The sequence below is a fragment of the Nomascus leucogenys genome, chromosome 15 (assembly GCF_006542625.1).
Source record: "Nomascus leucogenys isolate Asia chromosome 15, Asia_NLE_v1, whole genome shotgun sequence".
In the NCBI taxonomy this organism is placed as follows: domain Eukaryota; kingdom Metazoa; phylum Chordata; class Mammalia; order Primates; family Hylobatidae; genus Nomascus; species Nomascus leucogenys.
The window spans coordinates 50,863,361-50,889,137 of NC_044395.1; the positions used below are offsets into that span (position 1 = coordinate 50,863,361).

General features: G+C 39.4%; 1 protein-coding gene across 9 annotated transcripts in view; it reads left to right on the forward strand.

Annotated features, from left to right (window-relative positions):
* SYTL2 (synaptotagmin like 2) overlaps positions 1-25,777 on the forward strand; it is a 122,237-nt gene that overhangs the window by 73,463 nt on the left and 22,997 nt on the right. Inside the window, exons 4-11 of one of the 9 annotated variants that reach the window (XM_012504842.2) lie at positions 512-647; positions 8,612-8,693; positions 9,640-9,754; positions 11,514-12,317; positions 14,829-18,755; positions 21,755-21,856; positions 23,864-23,917; positions 25,174-25,221. In XM_012504842.2, coding sequence (XP_012360296.2) covers positions 512-647; positions 8,612-8,693; positions 9,640-9,754; positions 11,514-12,317; positions 14,829-18,755; positions 21,755-21,856; positions 23,864-23,917; positions 25,174-25,221 — 5,268 coding nt within the window. Of the gene's footprint in view, positions 1-511; positions 648-8,611; positions 8,694-9,639; positions 9,755-11,513; positions 12,318-14,828; positions 18,756-21,754; positions 21,857-22,772; positions 23,918-25,173; positions 25,222-25,777 lie in introns of those variants that run through there. The other 8 variants (XM_030828939.1, XM_012504852.2, XM_030828941.1 and 5 more) reach the window with 8 other exon arrangements.

Here is a 25,777-nt window from a genome sequence, read left to right on the forward strand (position 1 = left end):
GTAGAGACTATGGGGAGGAGGAGAAGGCAGCGGAGGAAGACATTCCTAGACCATAATCATTTGTTCCCCTTTGTATCTTAGAGCATGTACAAGATATTTGAACACATTGTAGCTATTCAGTAAATGCTTCGTAATGATGGTGCTTTTATCCCACTGAGGACTTCCTGCCCTGAGCATCCCCTGGCCATGCACATTTAGACCTGAACCCAACTCAGTTCAGATTAACCTAGAGGCAGATAGAATTTTGCTTTAATGGTCTCTGGAGTTACTCGCACATTTAAAGGTATGCTCATTCTCTCAGGAGACTCTGCTTGGGGAATCTAACGTCGTGGGAATTTACTGACATCTTTCTTAGATGTAATTCTGATCAACTACTTAGACCCAGTGATTGCCTTGGCACTGGGAAGGCCTGAGGTTCAGGTTCAAGCCTTCAGTGATAAGAGCTGATAAGAGAGTTGTAGATCATGGAGGTGAGAGATAACCTTCCTGTCTTTATTGTTTCCTGTTTCAGCTGAGCAGAGTAAAGACAGAGCAAATGGGGCAAAGGAAAGCTGGGTGAATAATGTCAACAAAGATACTTTCCTTCCTCCAGAGCTGGCTGGCGTTGTAGAAGAGCCAGAAGAAGATGCAGCACCAGCAAGCCCGAGGTAAGGCAAAGCTTCTGGGGAGAGCTGCTGCATGTGGCTTTCATGGCCTGGGGTGTCACATGGGCAGAATGGCAGGCTATGAGTACAAATGCCAGACTGGGGTCATGGGCATGGGGAAGGGGCAGTGTATGAGACAGTTCTGGGCCCCGATGCAGATGAAGCCCAAGTGGTACTCTTTCTCAGCTTCCAGAATTTCCAACAAATCTACGTCTTAAATAAAATAAAAATGTTAAGTGGTGATTTCTTCCAGCACCAGCAAGAGCTGTTTTTATTTCTCCCATGGATTTCTCCTTAGAGTGGAATGAAGAGGTACTTCAAAATGAATATCAAGGAATAAGTCATTTCAGGGAAAAGATAAACTATGATCAGATTGTAACAGCCTAGTGCAATGGAAGAAGCTGAAGCACAAGAACCAGATAGATGTGAATTCAATTCCTGGATCTGCCGTTTATTAGCCATTTGACTATGGGCAAGACATTTAACCTTTCTGAGTCTATATTCTTAACTATAGCTAGGAACAATAATATATACCTGAAAAGCTATGGCAAGAATTAGTGATAAGGTATGTAGAATACCTGGCATGATAGATACTCAGTAAATGCCTCTTAAGGATATAGATTATCTTCAATATTTTAGTCTTGGGGCTTTTTGGTGTTTTTCCTACATGTTGTTATCTGACCAATCAAAATGTACATTTGCACATCTTTGCTGAGATGCAGCCAATTGTGGGGCTACATTGCTATAAACCTTTTGAGCCATAATGATTTGTTTTTAGGTATTTAAGGATCTTCTCATGGGTGTCTGTTCCTTGAGGGCATAGTTGTTACCCTTTAGTGAGAGAGGCAGTTGCCTTTTATCTGAGCTCCTCAATTAAGTTAGTTCAATTCAGAGTCTCCAACTGGGATGAAGTTGATGAATTTACTGGTGGGATGTCACTGAATCAGGGTCTAAGGCTGAGGCACCTGGGAAGAGGGATATTTCTAGCATAGTTTATAGGTGTCAGGGAGGGTATATGATATAAGTACCAATAGGCATTTTAAAGTAAAATATGAGTAAAGTTATATCACATGGATAATGGAATACTGACTCTATGGGTACTCTAAGGGTACCCTTTATTTATCTATTTCCCATTTGGAAAGGGGATCATTTTGTTTCCCATGAATGTCAGGCTGTACTGTTTCCTCTCTGGGACTATTTGTAATATTCTTTTATGTCTGTAGAGGCCATCTTGGCTGGGGATAAAACACCTTAATAGTAGTCACTAATTGATAATGTGACCTTATGGTAGTACTGACTTAACTCCTTGGACTTTTATTTCCTCAGCTTTAAAATGGGAACAATAATATTAATAGTTTGCTAGCAGAATTACTGAGAAGTTAATTAGCTAGTGAATATAGAATTCCCAGAGCAGCCCATTAGCAAGTAATAAGTGCTCAAAAAATGGAAGCATGAGCTCTTGCCTATATATATTTCAGGAAGCCCAGGAAAGAGTGTGAAGGACACACTATTCTGTCCCCCTGGGTGACTCCCCACTTGCCACCTGCCTATAATCTCTCTAATGGAATGAAGGCCTTCCTTCATAAAGAAAGATGAGACCTAAAATATTGTCATGTTAAAGAAACACAAAGAGAGAGAACATAGTTATTTATATTTACCACCAAGAAGCTGAGAGAAGCTCTTAAGAGCTGGCTTTGATGGGGACTGGGGAGCACTAGAGCACTGACCGGCTGAGGGAGGGGGGAGCAGGTGCCACAGAAGGGGAAAGGAGATGATTTGGGAGCATCAGAGACAAATAGCTCATTGCCCCATTTTATCTGGGTCAGACTTTCCATCCTTCTTCCAGGAACTTATTCTATCTCAATGGCCCTGAGGGTCAGAGGTGCCACTGTCCTCATAGCCTAACTTTTTCTTCATGAACCATGGGGCTGATGGGTATTCTCCCACTCTTCCTCAACTTGAGGTTAACATAGTATTCAAGATTAGCATCTCCGTTATTTTCTGCATTCCTTGTGTGACTTCAGGCAAGTCTTTCAGGTCTCATCTGTAAATCAGAACAGAATTTCCTCACCAGGATATTGTGAGATTAAATGAAACAAGGTATGAGAATCACTCAGCATTTCTCAGGAAGAAAGAAAATTGGCCATTTTCTGGTGGCATGAAAATTGTTATTATTACATGGGTGAAGTATGGTTGAGAAGGCAAGAATAAAACTGTTAGACATATCCAGGATGCTTTGCTTGTTAAAGGCCAATCCTATAACACATGCCATGGGTGGTAATTATCCAGGAAGTTAGAATGGGCTATTTTTTACTTGCTTCTTTCAATATTAGAAACTACTACCTTACTCAGTATCCAGTTCCTGCAATGTTTCTTACCTATACTTTAACCTTTGTGAACTGGGTGTGTTAAGTGTATTTTGGGGCCTGTACTTTTAGACTAAGTGAACTTTAATAGAATGACTCAATACCTGTCAGTATTTTCTTAGCCAGGAGTCAGAAGTTGGGGAGTGTAAGGTGATAGGCTGGTTATTGTAGTTTCTGGAGTTTTGCTAACAGGCTCTGTGGCAACATCTTTCTTTCTGTTGTGGGCACAATTCTGTGGGGTCCCACACATGAAGAAGTAAAACACTGTGGGTACCCAGCATGTAGTCAAGCATTGGCAGCTGCCTGCATTCTTTCTGAACTCACCTTTGTTTGCACCTGGAGTACAAGGAAGCAGAGAGGTTTATGGGCAGAGGAGAAGAAAATAAGGCTTGTTCTGGAGTAGCAAAAGGAAAACCCTGAATGCTCACATTTCTAGTTCTGGTTACAGACTTTTCAGGTGGGCATTGTTGGTTGGACCAGCACTTCATAAACCCTTTGTACTGAATTACTAGTTTTGTTTCATTTTAAAGTTTTTATTTCTAATCATCACAGATTGATATCTTTTATAAAATATAATGAAAATAAATACTAGAAAAATAAAATACAGAAAACAACAGTGGCATGCAAAAGATAAGCCCATTGAGCATGTTTGCTATAAATAGTTCTTCAGCACATAGCCTCCATTTCTGTACTCATCTCATTGTGAACCAGTGACAAACAGTGTGTGGATGGGCACTGGTCCATGAACCATATGCTGATAGCACATTGTGTGCCCCCCACAACAGAAAATAACTGTTGAATATGTACACAGTAATCCACAGGACACAGCTGAGCCAAGGTGGGGAGTACAGAATGAAGACTCATCCCATGAAGGTCAGAACCCTGTCCATAAATGAGGTATATTGTTTCCTGACTATCAAAGTAGGTCTGTTCTGGTTTTACTAAGAAGCTGTCACTTCAGAAGTGTCCCCATAAGCCCTGGCGATTATAGAAAAATAGAGGAGAATTTGAGGGTCCTCTCAGATTTGCATAGCTATGAGAGAAGAGCATTCAAGATGGAGAACTAGACTGCAGGAGGTAGCCTATAAACCTCTGCATGGCCATGTCCCGTCCTTGGCCTGTAAGGAGGCTTGGCCGCTGCAGAGGTTTGTAATGTCTAGTAATCAAACATCTCTAGAGAATGTCTCCCAAATGAGTTCAGGGAGAACAAGATCAACCCTTCACTGTGGTATTTCAGTCCATGGCATTGGCAGGTTTTCTTCTGGGCACTTACCTGTAAAATGGCAAGAAAATGATAAATTTCCTTGTAAGAAAAACTGTGCATTTACACCTAACTTTGTTTTTGGTAGAATTAAAAGACTATTTGTAAGTCTTTGTGCTTCATTGCCTGTGCCTTAGGGATGCTTCTGACACCAGTCTCCTTCTTACTGTCTGTTGAATAGGAACCAATCAAAGTCGCATCTTTAGCTCTTAGTTTTCCCCCACAATGCTCTTTTTTCTGAAAGTCTTTCATAGATATTAATTTCCCTCTCCAGAAGGATTAGCTATTGCATTTACCCCTAGTATTAAGATGAGTGTAAGGTACCTAGGTTGCTCCCAAAGGCAGGGTAGAGATGAACCAATCTGAGATAATGCATCTGATATTTTTTCCTAGGATCGATAGCAAATCTAGTAATGTGAAGATTTCATTTCTTGGAGGCCTAGCCTACAAAGTCATTTATATTGAGCTCTTAAAATAATAATTCTTAATTCTATAAGAGCTCAGATTTACTCCTATCAGTTGTAGTAGGAATAGTTTCACTGTGACATAAAAATGCCTCATACTTTTATATGCGTGTTCAACAACTCTGTAGCCTGAACTGTGGGAACACTGGAGAACTATGTATACTCACAAGTAATATTTTACTTAAAGAAATACTGACTTGAAGTGCTTCACATAAGATATTTTCTAATTTGCCTCCCTCACTCCATCCCTGAGCCGTTTCTTCATTTGTTTGCTCATTTGTTCATGCTTCATTAAGTGCCAACACATGCCAGCACAGTTCTGGGTGCTGGGGATGAGACACAGCTTGAGGCCCCAAGGAACTCACAGTACAAAGGGAGAGATCAAAACAAAAAACAAGTCAACAACACTTGTAGAATTTGTTTCTGATTCTATAAACAACATTTAAGCTAAAACAGAAAACAAAAAACAAAAAACCTCAGAAAAAGGCATATCTGCTATTATTTTTACCTGTTTTACAGAGAAAGGCTGGTGAAGGTTAAAAAACTTTTTTAAATGACTGCATGTGCATAGAAGCACCTTGTGGCTGGGTAGAGCAGGCAGCTGCCTGTGTGGTATAATTTTAAAATGGCTGTAAAACCTCTTCCCCCAGTGGCCCTTCCTGTTGTTATTTATTCTTTTTAGTTAAGATTTCAAAGACTTGTATTAAAATGAAGATGCTTTTAGGAGGGGCACCCTGATGCCAATACCATAGTCTAATATTTTAATAATCTTCTTAACAAAGTAAACTCATTCTGTCTGAGTGCTGCTTCTAATGTCCTTTTTTGAAGAGTGCCTGAGGGAAAGTTACAGAACACAGGGTGTGGAATTTGGCTTGCTTCATAGTTTAAAAATCTTATCATGTGGAATGTATGGAGTATCTTTTATATTCAGGACACAGTCTACTACCCTCTGAGAGGAATTCTAAGAAACAGAATCTAACACAGTATCTGGCTCTATTCTGTATTCTCTTAGGAAAAATAATGCACTGATTTATGAAGATATGACCACATGATAGCAAATAGTGCCAGGAAGAAAGGAAATTCCTAATCCAAAGTACCAATAAAATGTGCTGCAATAATTGAGGCAAGAGAGACGTACTCCTAGCCAGGTTGATATAAGAGGTGAGATTTGGACTGGGTATGAAGAGGATAGGGACGATTTGGGTAGACAAAGAAAGCAAAAAGAACACTTACAGGGAGGGACTGGGGAATAGGTTAAGTGGAAATAGCAGAGTCAGGTGAGTTTCTGGGGCAGTAAGTAGATTGACCATTTTGTTTGGCATGAAAGGTCAACAGAAAGGAAGAATGGGAAAGTATATTGGGGCAGATGGTGGGTGGTCTCCAGTACCTTGCCGAGGAGTTCAGACTTCATTCCACGGCCTTAAGGATCCTGCAAAGGTAATGAACAGAAGAAAGACACCACCAAAGTTGCATTTTGGACCATTCCAGTGTAGTGGTAGAATGTAGAATGGTTTAGGAGAGTGGAACTTGGGAGTCAGGAAGCCAAATGTGAGGCCAATAGAGTTGACACAAATAAAGGAGGTGTCAGTAGAGGTGGAAAAGAAGAGACAAATTTGGGAGTCCCTGGGAGGGAAGAATCACCCAGACTTGCCTCCAGTCCTCTTGCCACAAACCACTGCTTTAATGCAAGAAACCAGAGGCAGTATAGCCTAGCCATTACCGTGATTGCCTTTGGAGTCAGACACACCTGGGTTCAAATCCCCAGCTCTTTTGCCAATTTTGTGACATCAAGCAGGTTAGTTAACCTCTGTGAACCTCAGTTTTTTCATAAGTGAGATGGAGAGAATGATAGATAAAATGATAGGTAACATAGAGATGATGCAAGGATCAATTGAGAATAAGGTGGTTGCTGTACTGATTGCCCAATAAAAGACAGACAAGCAAAACATTATAGTATCTCTTGAGAGAAACAAAGCTACTAGGAAGTAGCTGCATTTTCAGACAAAATTTGAGGCACTAAGACTCTAGTTTTAACTTTTTCCTATTAAGCAGACTGTAAACTTTAACTGAGTATCCCCTCTCATCCCAGTTTGCCCCTATCCCAACCACAAGGTAACCTAATGAATCCTGTGTGTTTCTAGTATTTTAGTGTCTGACCATATGTTCTGACTGTTTTGTTTCTTCCTCTCTTTTTCTTTCCGAATAGCGGAAACAGACATTTTGTTTAATACCTAAATAGTCTGCCTCACGTAGTTTGGCAAATAACATGGATTAAAACAAAAAAAAAAGCCTCCTGCTTACTATCTGTTGCTGCTTCTCCTGGCACTGGCTCAACTGGCCTTCGTTTATTTAGCTATTCACCAGTTATGTACCAGGCACTATGCAAGGCACTGCAGAGGATATAAAGATGTTTGAGATACTCTTGAGGGATCTCCCACTTTACTATGTGAGGTAAGATATGTATACACAGAGGAGGTTGCATAGTAGACATGAAATACATAGCTAGATACAGCTCAGTAAGGGAGAGACCTCATCTCTAGGAGGTAGGGACTACATGATTTGCAATATGGGCTGTTGAGGCTGGCGGCCTGGAGGCACAGGAACTGGAATTCCAGGGAGCAGAGGGAGAAGGATATAGACACTCTGCTTATCCTTTGGGCTAGGTGAGTGGGAAGCGGAAAGGAGAAAGATGGTGGGAAAAGATGGGTGTTCCATAGAGACTCCCAACCATCAGCACTTGGCTCAGGTCTTCTGATTATCTGACTGCTTTATTTACTAAGGAAGATTATGCAGAACACTCTGAGAAACTGAGCATAGCATCGACTATATGGATGTTGTTCCTCATATCACCCACTGGCTTCTAAAAATGGCATTCAAGAGAAACTGCTTTCTGGTTCTGAGCTATTGGTTGTTTTTATTATATAGAGACTGAATTATATCAGTGACTAGGTTTCTTTTTTCACTGTTTCTAGTTAGCTTGATTCAAGTTTGTGCACACCTATTACAGCAATGGAGGACTCCTGTAATGTGTGTATTAGCCTTAATTCGGGCTCCATTATACATTCCTATTCTGTTCCCTCCCCTTTCCCTCCCATCCTCTATTTCCCTCTTTCTTGCCTCTGTGTAATCAGGCTGTATTTTATATCCTTCTGCTCATCTGCTATAATGCCTTTCTGGAACAATGAGGAGAGTAATGAAAGGAAGAATGGCTTCTTCAAGAGCTCAGCCTTTTCTTGGGAGTAATTGTGTAAAAATAGCAATTGAAGTACAGAGATAAAGAAAAGAAATGAGGCTGCAGGAACATCTAGCCCATGGTTTTAATGACAATAATCTTGGTTGAGGTTCTGTGGCCTTGGGGGCAAACTGCTCCCCTCCTCTCCAGGCCTTTGGTTCCTTGCTTCATGGGGAAAAGCAGGAATCTTACCCCTACCTCCACAAACTAAGGTATTTTCCAAGCTCCTGACTCTGTGATGCCACTGAGAGAACTGGTGGTGGTAACAGGACATGAAGGCTTCAGCCAATAGCGACTTCACCTCCTGTGCCTGAGGCAAGACCACTGGAACAGGAAGTCTGCGCAGGTTGTTCCTCTCCCCACCCAGGGCCTCCATGACCCTCTTTTACCCTTCTCAATCAACAGCCAAGGGCGTGGTGGTTCTGGAGGGAGCCTGCTCACCTCACTTGTCTCTACTCACTCTTGCCTTACTCTCACTCTGGCGCTGTCCTATCCCTGGGATAGGGAATCATTCTCTAGAGAATCCTTATTCTTCTGCACCAGCTTCCTCTCCTAGCCTGCTGATAGCTTTCCACTTCAGAGGCGTAATTTATAATTCCTCAAAAGGTGAGGTTTTATTCTCTGAATTATTGTTTCTTTTGCAGTTCCAATGTGGTAAATCCAGCTTCCACTGTGATTGATATGTCCCAGGAAAACACAAGGAAACCAAATGTGTCTCCAGAGAAGGTAGATTGAGCCCAGATTTTGAAAATCCTCGTATTTGTTAGGAATGCCATTTTTCCTCACTGTGTCAAAGCACCACAAAATAGAGAATTTTGTAGTACAGTTTTTTGGTACCAAATACAGGTAATTTTCACTATTTAGTTTAAGAAGTCACTCTCATGGTGGAAAAAGTGGATGGATACCATGTCACTGCATTGTTGAAGACCCAGATTTCTTGCCCTAGAGAGTAAAAAGTCTGAAGCTCTTTGGTGCTGCTGCTTTTTAGCATATGGAATAAGGCTTGTTAGTTCCATGTCAGTCCTTATTCCTATATTCCTATGCATAGCTTCCTAAATCTCTGTTAGACATCTGCTTCTGGGAGAGAATTGCTAATTTATTAAACTGTAGACAGTAAACATTGTTATTGAGTCCTATATTAATTTTTAAAACCTCTATTGATACCATTTTTATCATTAGAATTGGTGATAATAATAATGACTATGAAGCACTTCAAGATACCTAAAATGTCTTCAAAATCTTTGGGAAAGGTCAATTACAGTTGTGTTTTGTACAGTTGTGATCTAGCACACTGAGAGTCTGGCATGGTAGAAGAATCACTGGTGGGACTCTGACCTGATTAGAGACCCAAGTTACCTTTGACCTTGATCTGGTCTTTGCTATATCCGGGGCCAAGTTTTTTCACCTGTAAAATGTGGGATTTTGATTTAAGTGTCTGATTCTGAGCTAACTTTGTAGGACTCTGGCTTTGCATATATTTTATATAATTTTTATATGGCATATATGCTAATTCTGTGCTAAGCAGATTAATCAGGACAACTGTTTTTCAAACATGCCAAATAATGGAGTTTATGGGATAAAACTATCAAAATTGAAGATAATAGGCATTTGCCAACACTGAGTTGCTGTCATGACATTTAAAATAAGTTTAATAAACAATATTTGTCCCCAGCAGAGGAAGAATCCGTTTAATAGCTCCAAGTTGCCAGAAGGTTACTCGTCACAACAAACTAAAAATGAACAGTCAAAAAATGGAAGAACTGGTTTATTTCAGACTTCAAAAGAGGGTAAATATTATTTTTATGAACTTGATATTTTTATCTTTGTTATCTGTGGACTAAGGGGAATTCTCAGAATTCCTTTTACTCAAATAACTTCCAAGAGAAAGTGAAAAGTCCTGATGGTTTTCTTATTTTACTGTGCTTGTTGGTTTCCTTCCTGAGGGAGAGGAAGCAGAATTTTAGAAACTGATAGCTCACGCATTCCAGTCTCAGACTGTGACTTGTTACGTGACTTCCTTGTGTCTTGGATTCCCTCATCAGTAAACTGGGAGATTTTTTGACCCAAGACATTCAGTCTTCCACTTAACAGTATTTATTAGATGCCTACTGTATGCCCACAAAGTTCTGTTTAAAAGGGCTTGCCTCAAGAAGAAAAAGCCTGTTGACAATGTTATGATCCTCTAATCTGTAATTCTCAGCCCAGCCGCCCAAAAGCGTTTGATCAGGTTTGTGGCTTAACTGATGTAAGTCAGCCTGCTATGGAATTTTATCATTTTTATATACTGTTAAGAGGAAATGCTAAACATTTCAATCTCTTCAAAAGCAACTTGAAGAAGATTCCACAAGCATTAAAGAGTGGTTAGGGGTAGAAGATCAACAAACAGTGGAGCTGGGGTTTTCAATTAGCCCGTTTGAATATTAAAATACTTTCCACTGGGCACGTTTTATATTACAGAAAATATTTTGTAGAAAAAAAAATCAGTGGAACATGTTAGATGTTTGTTTTTAACTTTTCTTTTCTTTTCTTTTTTTTTTTTTTTTGGCCATGGAGTCCCACTCTATTGCCCAGGCTGGAGTGCAGTGGTATAATCTCAGCTCACTGCACCCTTTGCCTCCCGGGTTCAAGGGCTTCTTGTGCCTCAGCCTTCTGAGTAGCTGGGACTACAGGCTTGCACTACCACGCCTGCCTAATTTTTGTATTTTTAGTAGAAATGAGGTTTCACCCTTTTGGCCAGGCTGGTCTCAAACTCCTGGACTCAAGTGATCCGCCCACCTTGGCTTCCCAAAGTGCTGGGATTACAGGTTTGAGCCACTGCGCTTGGCCTGTTTTTAACTTTTTGACAAAAATAAATTTTGTGTTAGGTAATGGGGTTTTATTTTTTTAAGTTGAATTTCCTTTTCTGATTTCTGCAGGTGAATTTAAGTGACTTCTATGTTTTCCTTTAAGCCTCTTTTGAGAAATTTTCTTTTCATTCTTAAAAAAAGCTTTCTGTATTGGGTGTAAAATAATCACAAACTCTATAAGGCACAGTAATCTTAAATGTACAGTGCAATGAAGTTTATACATGATTTTTCGCATAGAAGTTATTTTTTAGAGCAGTTTTAGGTTCACAATATTGAGCAAAAGATATAGACATTTTCCATATACACCCTCTCCCCACACAGGCATAGCCTCCCTCATTATCAACATTCCTTATGAGAATGGTACATTTGTTACACCTGATGAACCACACTGAGACATCACTGTCACCCAAAGTACATCGTTTACATCAGGTGGCGTACATTCTATGGGTTTGGACAAATGTATAATAGTGTGCGGCCACCATGTAGTATCACAGAGTAGTTTCAGTGCCCTAAAAGTCCTCTGTGCTCCAATGCATGAATTTTTAAGGGCTTTTCACATTAGGCCTGTAGTTGTGCTACCTACTTTACTGTCTTTAATATTTTAATAGTTTTACTAAGTGTGGGTTAAGTTTATGACAGGTATTTTAAATTATATATTACTCTCCATATGATATATCACCTACTGTGTTTTAATTTTCAGATGAATTGTCAGAGTCAAAAGAAAAGTCAACTGTCGCAGATACTTCAATCCAAAAGTTAGAGAAATCAAAGCAGACTTTGCCAGGCCTTTCAAATGGGTCCCAAATCAAGGCTCCAATCCCCAAAGCCAGGAAGATGATCTACAAATCGACTGATTTAAACAAAGATGATAACCAGTCTTTTCCTAGACAAAGGACAGACTCCCTGAAAGCGAGAGGGGCTCCAAGAGGGATCCTCAAGCGCAACTCCAGTTCCAGTAGCACAGACTCAGAAACCCTTCGTTATAATCACAACTTTGAACCCAAAAGCAAAATTGTGTCACCTGGCCTAACCATCCATGAGAGAATTTCTGAGAAGGAGCATTCTTTAGAAGACAACTCTTCCCCAAACTCCCTGGAGCCATTAAAGCATGTGAGATTCTCTGCAGTGAAGGATGAGCTTCCACAGAGTCCTGGGCTAATCCATGGCCGGGAAGTAGGAGAATATAGTGTTTTAGAATCTGACAGATTGAAAAATGGAACGGAAGATGCAGGGGACACAGAAGAGTTTCAGAGTGACCCTAAGCCTTCTCAATACAGAAAGCCTTTGCTTTTTCATCAATCAGCCTCAAGCCCAAATGTATCAAAAAGTGAAACACATCAGCCAATGACTTCTGGTTCTTTTACAATTAATGGGCTGCATTCTCATTCAGAAGTTTTAACTGCAAGACCACAGTCCATGGAGAATTCACCAACCATCAGTGAACCCAAAGATAAATCATCAGAATTAACAAGGCTTGAATCTGTATTACCCAGAAGCCCTGCTGGTAAGAGAGTTGTCACTACTAGATTATAAAAACTTGGTGGACTTGAAATGCCCAGGCCAGCTAGTCCTGTAGAAGCCCAATTTAACCTTCTAGACATTCCATCTACAGTTCAGACAGATGCCACTGGAAATGTTTATACCTCTTAATGGGCTTGGAGATTTTCCTCAATCACCAATAACTAAAAGTACCAGGGTAGCACAGTTTCTGGCCCATTATGCTTTACCCTAAAATATATATAACCATATCAATTATTTAAACAAATAACAATGTTTTTAGTTAAATCAAGGTGGAATAGAGTAAGAAAGAATTCCTTTCCTTAGCTAATACCTTTGTACAGGGTAAATGTATTATTACTTACCTAATGCAAATATATTAATTACAATTTTAGCAGACTTTGGTTTCTCTTGTAATCTCAAGAGAACCTTCACTTTCTTAGTGAAGGTTTCTTAGGATTGCAAGGTCAGGAGTTTGAGACCAGCCTGGCCAATATGGTGAAACCCCATCTCTACTAAAAATACAAAAATTAGCTGAGCGTGGTGGTGCATGCCTGTAATCCCAGCTATTTGGGAGGCTGAGGCAGAAGAATCGCTTGACCTGGGAGTGCATTTGCTGAGGAGTGTTTTACTTCCAATTATGTGGTCAATTTTAGAATAAGTGTTGATCTTTTCAAAAAACCAGCTCCTGGATTCACTGATTTTTTGAAGGGTTTTTTGTGTCACTATCTCCTTCAGTTCTGCTCTGATTTTAGTTATTTCTTGTCTTCTGCTAGCTTTTGAATTTGTTTGCTCTTGCTTTTCCAGTTCTTCTAATTGTGATGTGAGGGTGTTGATTTTAGATCTTTCCACTTTCTCTTGTGGTCATTTAGTGCTATAAATTTCCCTCTAAACACTGCTTTAGCTGTGTCCCAGATATTCTGGAATGCTGTGTCTTTATTCTCATTGGTTTCAAAGAACTTATTTATTTCTGCCTTCATTTCATTATTTACCCAGTAGTCACTCAGGAGCAAGTTGTTCAGTTTCCATATAGTTGTGCAGTTTCGAGTGAGTTTCTTAATCCTGAGTTCTAATTTGATTGCACTGTGGTCCAAGAGACTGTTAGTTATGATTTCCATTCTTTTGCATTTGCTGAGGAGTGTTTTACTTCCAATTATGTGGTCGATTTTAGAATAAGTGCGACGTGGTGCTGAGAAGAATGTGTATTCTGTTGATTTGGGGTGGAGAGTTCTGTAGATGTCTATTAGGTCCACTTGGTCCAGAGCTTAATTCAAATCCTGAATATCCTTGTTAATTTTCTGTATCATTGATCTGTCTAATATTGACAGTGGGGTGTTAAAGTCTCCCACTATTACTGTGTGGGAGTCTAAGTCTCTTTGTAGGTCTCTAAGAACTTGCTTTATGAATCTGGGTGCTCCTGTATTGGGTGCATATATATTTAGGATAGCTAGCTCTTCTTGTTGCATTGATCCCTTTACCATTATGTAATGCCCTTCTTTGTCTTTTTGATCTTTGTTGGATTGAAAACACAGTTCTTAAACTCTAGTATGCAGAACAATCACTAGAATAGCTGTTAGTAAAGATGACTGTGCCCAATCTTCAGAAATTCTTCTCATTCAATACATCAAGAGTAAGGCCCAGGAATGGAAATATCCTCATTGTCCCATTTAAATATTATGGATAAAATTCCTTGTTTAGTCTTATTTGAAAGTTGTTTTTCTAACTCCTGAAATCGCTTAAGTCTGTGCTTCTCAAACCTGGGTTTAGGCCCCCTCTAGGGTTTATGATATGTGTCAGGGGATGGGTGAAGTCATAAAATCGGCATGGCATATCTTCCTGGAGTGTCAGTTTTATACAAAGATTTAAGAGTAAGAGAAAATTAACATTTAAAATGTAACATGGAGCTGGGTGTGGTGGCTCAAGACTGTAATCCCAGCACTTTGGGAGGCCAAGGTGGACGGATTATGAGGTCAGGAGTTCGAGACCAGCCTGGCCAATATGGTGAAATTCCGTCTCTACTAAAAATACAAAAATCAGCTGAGCGTGGTGGTGTGTGCCTGTAATCCCAGCTATTTGGGAGGCTGAGGCAGAAGAATCGCTTGAACCTGGGAGGCAGAAGTTGCAGTAAGTTGAGATCCCACCACTGCACTCTGGCCTAGGCAGCAGAGCGAGACTCCATCTCAAAAAAATAATAAAATAAAATGTAACATGAAACAGAATGCAAAATTCACATGTATTTTTAAAATAAACAAGGAACTACAAAGAAATTTTTCGGTTAGGTCTATACCCTGTACTTCCAGGTCTCTACATTTCCTTTCCTTTACTGTCATAGGGCACCTTTGGTAGAATACCTTAATTAGGACAATTTACATTTTAACCCCTGAAAAATACTGGTATAAACAGCTATTGGTATAGAAAGTGCAAATACAAAGTGCTTTTATAAAGAAGATGATGTGAATGATTAACAGTTCTTTAAGCATACTCTTTTCTTATTTAGAAAAGTATTTCTATGTTGCAGATGAACTGTCTCATTGTGTTGAGCCTGAGCCGTCTCAGGTGCCAGGTGGCAGTTCTAGAGATCATCAGCAAGGTAAGCCCCCTCCTCTCCCAGCTCTAAAAGCTAAGACATCACATTCTGGTCCATATGCCACTGAGATAAAGAAGTCAACTGATGATTCCATATTTAAAGTTCTAGACTGGTTTAACCGAAGTTCTTATTCAGATGACAATAAGTCATTCCTCCAACATCCCCGAGGAATAGAAAGAAAAACAGACTCAAAATCACAGGTTGCTACTGACTTGGTGACAGATGACACTACTTTAAAAGAAAACGGCTCAAAGATCCTATCATCCAGCAAAATTGAATTGAAGCCTGTGAGATCTGATTCAACATTCCAAGTAGAGGGAGATATGCTGGTTTCTGAAAGTTGCCAAGATGATAATGTGAATATCAAATCCAAATTCATGAATTTGTCCCAACAAGGCACCCCAAAGGAAGGCCCAGGTATATTGCAACCATTTGAAAGCTATGGCACCCCAAGTCAAGGGAGTAAAAATGTGGACTATAGCCAAGATTCAAAAAGCATAGGAAAAGGGAATGGGGTATCTCCTTCAAATAGTAACTATTCCTATAGTGTTCTCAAGGAATCTGATGCAGAAAACCAAGTTCCATGCAACACTAATGATATTGGCAACTTGGGTGAAGAAGAACCCAAGTTTCATGCTGATAAAGAAAATAGAGGACACTCGGAAGTGAATTTTGACTCTTCAACAATTGTCAAAGAACCAAGTTTGAAAGATAACATGAAAGCAGAGAGAAAGAGCAAAGTAGGAAATACCTATATCCTGAAAGCTTCCTTAGAGCCAGAGAATATTAAGTCAACACCTGGGGTTGCCAACAATGGCTCTCCTTGGAAGAAGCCTGAGGTCCAATTCCAGCAAGAAGCTGGTGAGGTTCCCAAGAACCAAGTGCAGAGAGAGAAATACAAAAGAGTGAGTGACAGAATATCCTTTTGGGAAGGAGAGAAAGCTGCTGCTAAGATAACTCATAAAGAACCCACATCTTCATGTAGCCAGGAACAACCTTCTGCTAAAGCATATCAGCCTGTGAAGAAGTCACAGGGTGTATCATCCATGGACAGTTTATCTACAGACCATAGTGAATATAATCAGGTGATTCCCAAACGAGTGGTCCTAGATGAGGATGATCAAGCATCCCAGCTCTCCAATTCTTATTCCTCAAATAAATCTAAAGAGACCAAGCCACAAATAGCAGGTCCATCCAGAAACTGTCTTTCAGCTGAGCAATCAGATAAAGTGTCTCTGTTTCAGAATAAGAAAAATGAGCCTATAAAAAGGTCACAAGTGGCAGACAGTTTGCCTTCTAGAAGAAACATTACTTTACCAGCACTGCAACATCCCTCAAATGTTGGGAGTGAACGACATGCTCCTTTGGAGAAAGACAGACCTCTAGTTCATGAATCAAATGCCAACTTTAAAGTTATGTCCCTAAAAGAAAGAATGGATGAACCCAGTGCAGAACAGGTCTATAATCCCTCTCAGTTTGAGAATTTGAGAAAGTTTTGGGACTTAGAAGCTAATTCAAACAGTAAGGATAATGACAAGAATATTACCACAACAAGCCAAAAAAATTCTGCGCCTTTTAATAGGCAGAAACACAAGGAATTCAGCGACATTAAATTATCAGGTAAAAATACCCATGGAGCAGAGGTGCTTCTAAGCCCAAAAAAAGTTATGGCAAGAGAGGAAATGGAGAAATTAAATTCAAAGGGCATACTCCAGGTCCTACCAGATGAAATCGCATTTCCTTTGGGTCCACTTAGAAAGTATACTCATCAGTTGCCAGGAAATGAGTCATCAAAGGAAAACGTGGAAAAGAATACAGAAGGGATTGTTACTCCAGTGTTTAAGGAAGAAAAGGATTACTCAGACCAAGAGATTCAAGAATCCATAGTAAAAACCAATGTTTTGTCTAAAGACTACAAAGACACTTTTAATGACAGCTTGCAGAAACTGCTTTCAGAAGCCTCAACACCAGCAATTCAACCCTCTGGTGGAAAAGTTCATGGAAAACAAGTGCTTGAACCAAGTGTTTCTGAAAATAGGACATGGCCTCAAAAAACAGATTTTGCTGATACTGAGGAAGAAGTCAAAGGACCTGAGAAGATCATTAATGAGCATGTTGACAAAACAGTAGTTCATCCAAAGGTTAAACGGAACTCTTTGACTGCTAGTCTAGACAAACTCCTGAAGGAAGCAACTGGAACTTCACCCTCTCCCTTGCAAACCAAGTTGGCGCCCGTTATCACTGGAACCAACTCTAAGCTGGAAGAGGGAAGATTTTTTGGAAAAGGGATAGAACAGAGTCACAATACTTCAGCTGATAAGAGAGAAATACTAGCTCCTTTTCCAGTGAGAGATGAAACTTTTGGAAATACAGCTCTCCCCAAGAAAGCTGAAAGTGGTGAGTGCCAGCTAAGCACAGAGAATTTGATTCCGATGGCTGCAGAAGATTCTCATCCATTGGATCCAACTTCCCAGCTTTCCAGAAAGGGTTCTTTTGGGGATGTGGCCAACCCTCCCCAAGATATGCTTTTTCCCCAGGATGCTCATCTTGTTCCCCAGGCTAGGGCACACCCTTCTCAAACGGAAATTTTGGAGACTGTAGAGAAAGTCATTCTTCCACCCAGACCTGTATTGAATGATGTAAATGCTGCATTACAGAAGCTGTGTAGAGAAGTATGGTTAAGTTATCCAGCTGGAAGGGAAGTAGGTCCTGGAGAAGTGAACCCAGAATTTCCTGAAGCAGTACAGGCAGTAGGTAGCCCCCTAAATCTTCCAGGAGTGATATCACCATGGGCTACGATGGACACCATAGTTCCAGACAGGAAGGATTTTTATTCCTCCAATGTAGTTCCTGATAAAACTCACGAAGTTGGATCTTATTTAGCTGCCCAAATGTCTCTATCAGACCAGACGCTTAGCTCATTTGCTTCCATTGTTGCTCAGTATGGCAAAGACCTACCTCAGGAGGTGGAAGAAATTGTGAGGGAAACAATTATTCAACCCAAATCAGAGTTCCTCAAATTCAGTGCTGGCTTAGAAAAACTACTGAAGGAAGCAACTGAAACCTTCCACTCAAAATATGAAAGCGGTACAGGGAATCTTTCTCCATCAAAGTTAATAGGTAGTACAAAGGAGCCCAGGCAAGCCACTTCTGAATTCCATCCTGAGGAATTAAAAGAAACAGTAGAAAAGGCTGAGTCTCCATTAATAACTGAGAGTGCTTTTGATGCTGGTTTTGAGAAACTTCTTAAAGAAATAACTGAAGCTTCTCCTTATCAGCCCCAGGTGTCAGTGAGAGAAGAAACTCATGAGAAGGAGTCCTCACAGTCAGAGCAGAACAGGTTCTTGGGGACAGTGCCTCATTTTTACAGGGCAGCCTCACAGACCTCTGAAATGAAGGCTAAAAGTAATGGTTTGGAATCTCAAGTCAACCAATGTGATAAAATGTTGGGAGGAGACGCACTTGTGACTGATTTATTGGTAGATTTTTGTGGTTCCAGAAGTGGAGTTGAGATCCCTAGAACCCCACAACTTCATGTGGCTCATGAAATAGGGACCATTAAAACTGTAAACCCCCCAGAGGACAGGGACAGTGAAAGTAGGGTTGCAGGGGGACAAGGGACTTCTCAGGAACCTGGCTTTGGAGAGGCTTCTGAAGCAATTAGTGTGTCCGGAAATAGGCAACCCATTCCTCTCCTGATGAACAAAGAAAACTCTACAAAAACAAGTAAAGTTGAATTGATTCTAGCATCGCCATATAAGAAACAAGAGAAAGAGGAAGAAAAAGAAGGTTTCTCTGAGTCTGATTTTTCAGATGGAAACACCAGTTCTAATGCAGAGAACTGGAGAAATCCTTCCAGTGAGTATTTAAAAATTTTTAACTCAGAGTGAGTCTGCTTTATGGAATGCTGATGTAAAGGATGATTTTTTTTAATTGGGATTAATTTGATATTCTTAAATGATGTTAAATTCTTCTTACCACTTCTGTGTTCCTGAGCCTTTCTTAATTAAAAAAAATTATATTTTTTAATCAAATGGGTTACATAAAACAGCTTTCCTATAAGCCTGTTTCAGAGTCTGAGCTGACTTCTCATTAATCTACCTATAGAATTTTTAGGTTTCAAAAAATACTTTTTAAATAACTTTTTGGGTTTAGAAAGTACCTTTAGTACATTTAAGCTAGTTTTCCTCCTGGAAATATTTAGAATTTCTTCCTTAATTGGCAGTCTTTATAGAAGTCTAGTAAGATTTGTGGCAAAGATGTGCCACAGATGGACACAAATTTCCCATTCAGGAGCAATATCTTATCACAGTGGTGGCTAAATGCTAGGGACAAAATACAAGGCTGGAACTTTCCTTCTCTCAGATACCTTGTGCTGTGGTGTTTTTGTTGCCACTTTCTCCCTCTCATTTTCAATTATATGCACAATCTTCCCTTTCTAGAGTATGACTTTGGCCAGATGACTCACCTGATGCCACCTAAGGGCATTGCCTGGCCAGGTACATTTCTCTGGCTCCAGCCTTGGCTAAGTTGATGACCTGAATCGATCTCCGCATTCATCTACATGAACGTGGGGGCATTGGTTTTGGTGGCCAGGCTGTAAAACACAGGGCTTGTCTCAGTTTGCTATTTAATCAACATGTGGACATTTTAGCAGAGAAACTCCAGAACAAATAGGAATGAGAAGCTACCAGTTTAAAATGATAAAATGATAGAGAATGTTTTTTGTCTGGGACATTTTAACCAAAGTTGCACAACTGGTGTTGATTGCCTTCCTTGTAGTTTAGTAGAATTTGTCATGTGTTTAGCTCCCTTTAGTTCCAGTGAAAATAGATAAGCTTTACTGAGTGGCTTACTTTGAGGTGTGGATTCTTTTGTAAGTAGCTATAGGGTCTCTTCTTGAACACTGACCAAAGAATCTACCTTTAATCCTGTTCAGTTAAGTTGAAGCCCCTCTAAAAAATTTTGTTGTTAATAAAAAAAGAAATTGAAATATCAATCTCTAAAATCATACATATTTATTTATAAATCTCTAATTAAATCTCTAAATTTATTTAATCTCTAAAGTAAATAAATTTACTTAATTAATAATTAATATTTAATTAATAATTAATATTTAATTAATTAAATGTAATTAATATAATGGCAAGAATAAAGCCAGCATGTTAAAGTTGTTGAAGTAGGCTCTTACTAAACTGCCCATGAGTTGCTAGCGTAAACTGACCCACAGGAGAAGGGGCGCTTGCAAATTTGCAATTATGTTAGAGACTGTCATCTAATGTGTATCCCAGCATAACTGACTGAATAGTAAAAAGCCTATCTAAAAAAGCAGTGTTAAATAATCACCTAGGCCAGGCGCGGTGGCTCACGCCTGTAATCCCAGCACTTTGGGAGGCCAAGGCGGGCGGATCATGAGGTCAGGAGATTGAGACCATCCTGGCTAACATGGTGAAACCCCATCTCTACTAAAAAATACAAAAAAGTAGCTGGGCATGGTGGCGGTGGCTGTAGTCCCAGCTACTTGGGAGGCTGAGGCAGGAGAATGGCATGAACCTGTGAGGCGGAGCTTGCAGTGAGCCGAGATCACGCCACTGCACTCCAGCCTGGGCTACAGAGCGAGACTTCATCTCAAAAAAAAAAAAAAAAAAAGCACCTAAACAGAGCCCAGAGAAGGCATTTTAGAATTACAAGCCAATTAAGAAGTATCAAATGATATAGTCATGATTTTAATTTAGGTTTATATACTCTAACCTAAATTATTATTTTAAAGCAAACTGCAGTGGGGGTGGGGTGAAAAATGAAGAGAAACCTACTATAAGGGTACTGTAATTTTGGGGAGCAAGCTAACACATTTGACTTGTGGCTGAGCTCTTAACTAAGCAATACCTCAATATGCTCCTTTGGGAAAAATTAAAGGTTCAGTAGTCAAATACTTTTGGAAATGCTGGGCCATTATGCACAGAGAAGGTCTGCAGTAAGGAACGTTTTAAATTTGAACAGAGAACATCCAAATCTAATTCATCTTAGAATCCATTTGCTATGGAATGTACTAGGCAGAACTGGAATGTATTTCAGGAAATTATTGTCTAGAGAAATGGTTCTTAAATTGATTGATTCCTTAATTGAATCACTCATTGACTCAGCAAATATTTTAAAGTGTTTATTTCCAGCCACTGTTCTAGGCACTGAGAATACAACAGTAATAAATGTCAGTACTTAGGCTTATTCGTGATGGAGCCATTCCTTTTATAAAATAATGGCATTAGTAAATGATAGAGGCCTCCCTCCCGCAACTTTAAAATGCCTTACTAAAATAAAAATTTGACTATCCCATGTTATTTCCCAACATTTCATTGGAAATTATACTAGATCATGAAACCCTGAAAGTCTACAACCTTCGATCTGGAGAATGCACTCATCTTTTTACCCAATTATACACAGATGTTAAACATCTGAATCCTGCCTTCCACGGTTTTGAATTAATTTTATTAATGCTCCTAGAAGTATTTCATGGCTGTCTTCAAAAGCTAGAATGTTAAATGGGAAAAGTCAATGTCTGGCATAGGACAAATCATATGTCTAAATAGCAAACAACTAAGAGATCACATTTCTATTAATGTGGTAATCTTTAGTTTCTGTACGGTTTACGTTTGCAAATATTTCTTGACCAGGAAAATTATTTTTAAGACCATATTAATAGTGGAGAAATTTTATTTTCTCCTGTGAAATAAGTGCTTCTTAAAGTAGAGAAACTCATAGCATAATGTCTTTTTTCAACCTACCATTTCTATGTCCATATGTTAGAGGATTTTTTTTTTTGGTATTGTGCAGTGTTCATCGATTTTGTTTTATAACAGGTTCAGAAGAAGAACCCAGTCCTGTTTTGAAAACTTTGGAAAGGAGTGCTGCTAGGAAAATGCCTTCCAAAAGTCTAGAAGACATTTCATCAGATTCATCAAGTGAGAATAAAGTTCGCCTCACTGTTCATGCCCCATCTAAGCTTAAAAATGCCTATGTGCTCTCCTGTAGCCTCACTGCATGCTGTTGTGCACTGCAACCCATAATGGGGGCAGTTAACACATGAAAATAACCTTTCCAAAGTGCGCTGAAGAGGCTCAACCTAAAGTGGCTGGAACTTTGCTTATAAAATAATACATTACATTTGGTTACTAAAACACCAGGTTTCCTTTAATTGAAGAATCCCAGTTTGAGTGTTTCTCAAGTACAGTGAGTTTCAAAGGATCGTGGTAGCTAGTAGTATTAGTGAAAATAGTCATAACTAGCATTTATTGAATATTATTTGCCAAAATGTGCCTAATAATTTTACATGTATTATCTCATTTAACCAGCACAAGCAACCCTATGAGAGGTGAATTATTGTTATCCAAATTTAAAGATGAGGAAAATGAAGCTCAGAAATGTGAAATGACCTTTTTAGTATTACACAGAAGATCTGGGACTCAAAATTAACAGGCTATTATCAAGAACATTTATGAAGGGACCACATTATGTATGACAGCATTGGATGTCCAGTGAATTTTGCATGACATGGAGTTGAATTAGTCCCTGGCTTCAAGGACTTTCCTTTCTCTTTTATCCCTTCTATTCTGTTCACACTTTTCTTTTAGATACTGGAACTATAAGCCCAAAACTACTTAACATGAAAGACTTTAGGTACACAATTACCCAATGGCAGCTGCTTTAATGGTGAAGGATTTCTTGAGTACTAACAGAAAACATAATATATAGAGTTGTGTGCTAGACAAATGGACTAAGAAACCATGACTTCTTGGGATTTTGTTCTTGCTATTTTCAAGCTAAATTGCACCCCTGGGATTGCAGATGGTCATAAGAAAAATTATCAAGTGAAAAGTTAACCACTGCCAAACTCATATGATTGATAATTGGCCATTGTTATGTTTAGAATATTTTTTGTGCATTTGCAATTAAGAATAAAAAGTCAGAATTTAAAAAGGAAAAAAAGAAGAGAAAAAGCCAATCCACCAAACATTTCCCAACATTCACAGATTCCCAGGGGTTTGAAGACAGTATTCCCAATTTGGAATGTAGTCCTGACTATCCCAAGGATCTTGGAATCTCAGGGTTAGAAGGGATCTTAAAAACCACCCATTTTAACCTCCCCTCAATGCAGGAATTCCCTCTAAAGCCTCCTCAACAGGCAGCCACCCCCATATACGCCTGAATGCTTCCAGAGAAGGCGAGTCGAATCCTTTGTTGGACAGCCCTGATTGTTTTATGTTGGTGATGGGCCCCGAGAAAAAGAAAAAAAGAAAAAAAAAAAATCTCAGAACAATTGTCCCATTTAGCAGACCTCTTGCCTGTGAAACATGGGGCTATTTCCATGGTGCAGCTTTAAAGTACTCAGGAATGTATAGGGTTAAAAAAAAAATCACCATCAGCTGACGGGTATTCCTGCACGCTCCCTTCCAAATACCGATACCCACTCTCACACTAGCCTGCCAAGATTCCACTTAGCAGCTGGTCCCCAGTTACATCTCTTCAGTTGACTTCCCAAGCAAGCCTCCCAGAGGCATATGCGAATGATGATGCACACACACAAATATTTGTTAATGACCATGGGTTTGGGAAGGTGTTAGTCATGGCTAGCATCATACTCTTTACAGAAGAATAGAGAGGCTGTTGCAGCCCCGTGCTTTCTCCTGCTGCTGGCCGATTGCTTGCTCTGAACTAACACTCTAACCCTTGGGAGTCTGTGTGCAGCAGTGATGTGAGCTGCATCCGGGCTGAAATGGGAGCTCCCGCTATGGCACTGGCTCAAGGAGCTAATCTAAAGAGAAAGTATTTTGGGGAAGACATCTTGGTTGCACCCCTCATTGCATCTTGACTAATTGCTTCCAACTCCGGGGGCTTCCAGGGACAATCTCATTGTTCTTTTCTCTCCAAGGGTCAGCCATGTTAACCATTTGTTAATTTCTTCTGAACAGATCAAGCAAAAGTAGATAATCAGCCAGAAGAATTAGTGCGTAGTGCTGAAGATGGTAAATATCTTTATGTATTTGCATGTCTGTCTTTGTATTAACTTCTGGGGTGATTTGGGCAGTCTCCGGGACGCAGCTGTTGGGTAAATAGAAGAACGTCATTTGCCACTATGTGGTGAATAGTGCCTAAGTTACTATAAAACTGTTCTGATTTGGTACATTTAATATAGTTTGTATTCTTAAGGCTTCTTCTGGTGATACTGTCATGAGGATCTCATCAGAGACCCTTGTGAAGCAAGGGTTTCTATAAATAGAAAATTGTATTTCTTTGGATATGAGCTGATTTTTGCTACTCTGACTTGCAGAACTCTTTGTAAAAGCAGGAAGAGTGGAGTGAATTCCTGGGTTAAGTTATTCTTCTGTTTGATTCGCAAGTCTCAGCATTTAGATCTCTCTGGGCACAACTGGTAAAATCTTAAATTCAAAGGAAAGAGTCCCAGAACAAGGGTGGGAAATCGTGCCTCTGCTTATATAAATAACTAAATATAGACAGACGGTGAAGTTGATTCTGAATATAATGGAGCCAGAAGATCTTGAAGCTTGTCAATGGATCAGGTATTACTTGGCTCTGTTACAAGATGAATCTTATAATGGTGCCTTGGTTGAGGGAGAGACAGAAATGATTCTGATTTTTATAGTGCAGAATTTATGCAAATGTATAATTTGTATTCGCATGCTGGATTTTATTTATTTGTTGTTAAATTGCCTTCACTATAATCATAAAAATGTGTACTCACTGAGCTTTCCCATATAAATGCAGCAACAGAGCTCCTTAAAGGTCATTCTTTACTTTTACGTAATAATTTTGTCTTTCTCATTTTATATTTACAACAACCTCACTGAAGTTGATGGGGCAGGTTTTTGTCTTCATTTTCCTGATAAGAAAAACTCAGAGAAATTAGGTGACTTTTCTAAGATCCTATAGCTAGTCAGTCACTGGGAGGGCAGGAAATAGAATCTCAGCTTCATTACTCCTAGTCCAGTGCTCCTTCCCATTTTCCATACTGTGGTCTAGTGAATTACAGGAATGATGCTTCATATCTCCTGTGTTTGATCCCAGATTTTTAGTTGAACAGGAGACCTTAAAGAGGCTAATGAAGAAGAGTCACAATGAGGAATGGATAAAAGCAAGATGAAAACCTGTCAGATGTATTCTGCTGTCTCAGTTGTGAAACTGACATTTGAGCTTTACTTTCATGTCTCTTTAATCCTTCTGTTAAAATGGTATTTATTCTCAATGTTGCCCTCCTGAGTAGATGAGAAAGCAGATCAGAAGCCAGATACAAATGAATGCATACCAAGAAGTGAGTAGCAGGATCTTTCTCACAAATGACTAAACATTCCACTTTACATAGTATTAAATAGACTGAAATAACTAACCCCATTAATAACACAGTATTTATTATTGGCACTAAACTCCTGCAGCTTGCAAAGCTATTTCATTATGATAAGGGTTTTATTGAAAACATTTTACTGTTGTCTATGTTGAAAGAATGACTTGTGGTTCCATTGAGGGAGAGTTGTATATTAAATATATATATATGTTATTGCTGATATTATTGTGCTTTTGTCAGTCTCTATGCTGTTTGAATCTCTGCTTAAAAGAAGTTGGCACCTTCTGATTTCATTTGGTTTTTATGTTGCAGTATGATTTTGAGTATTGGATCTCTTGTGGCCTCTATATGAAACTGTAGATGTGAAGTCATTTATAACTTATTTGGACCTATGGAAGAACTGTTAAAGAGTATGTGCTTCTCTCCATATCCATAAAAGCAAATCTTATTATGCCCAGGGTTTAAACTCTGAGGTTCAAAACTGACTTGAACGGTAAATGTTCTAAGTATAAACCAAATGAACAAG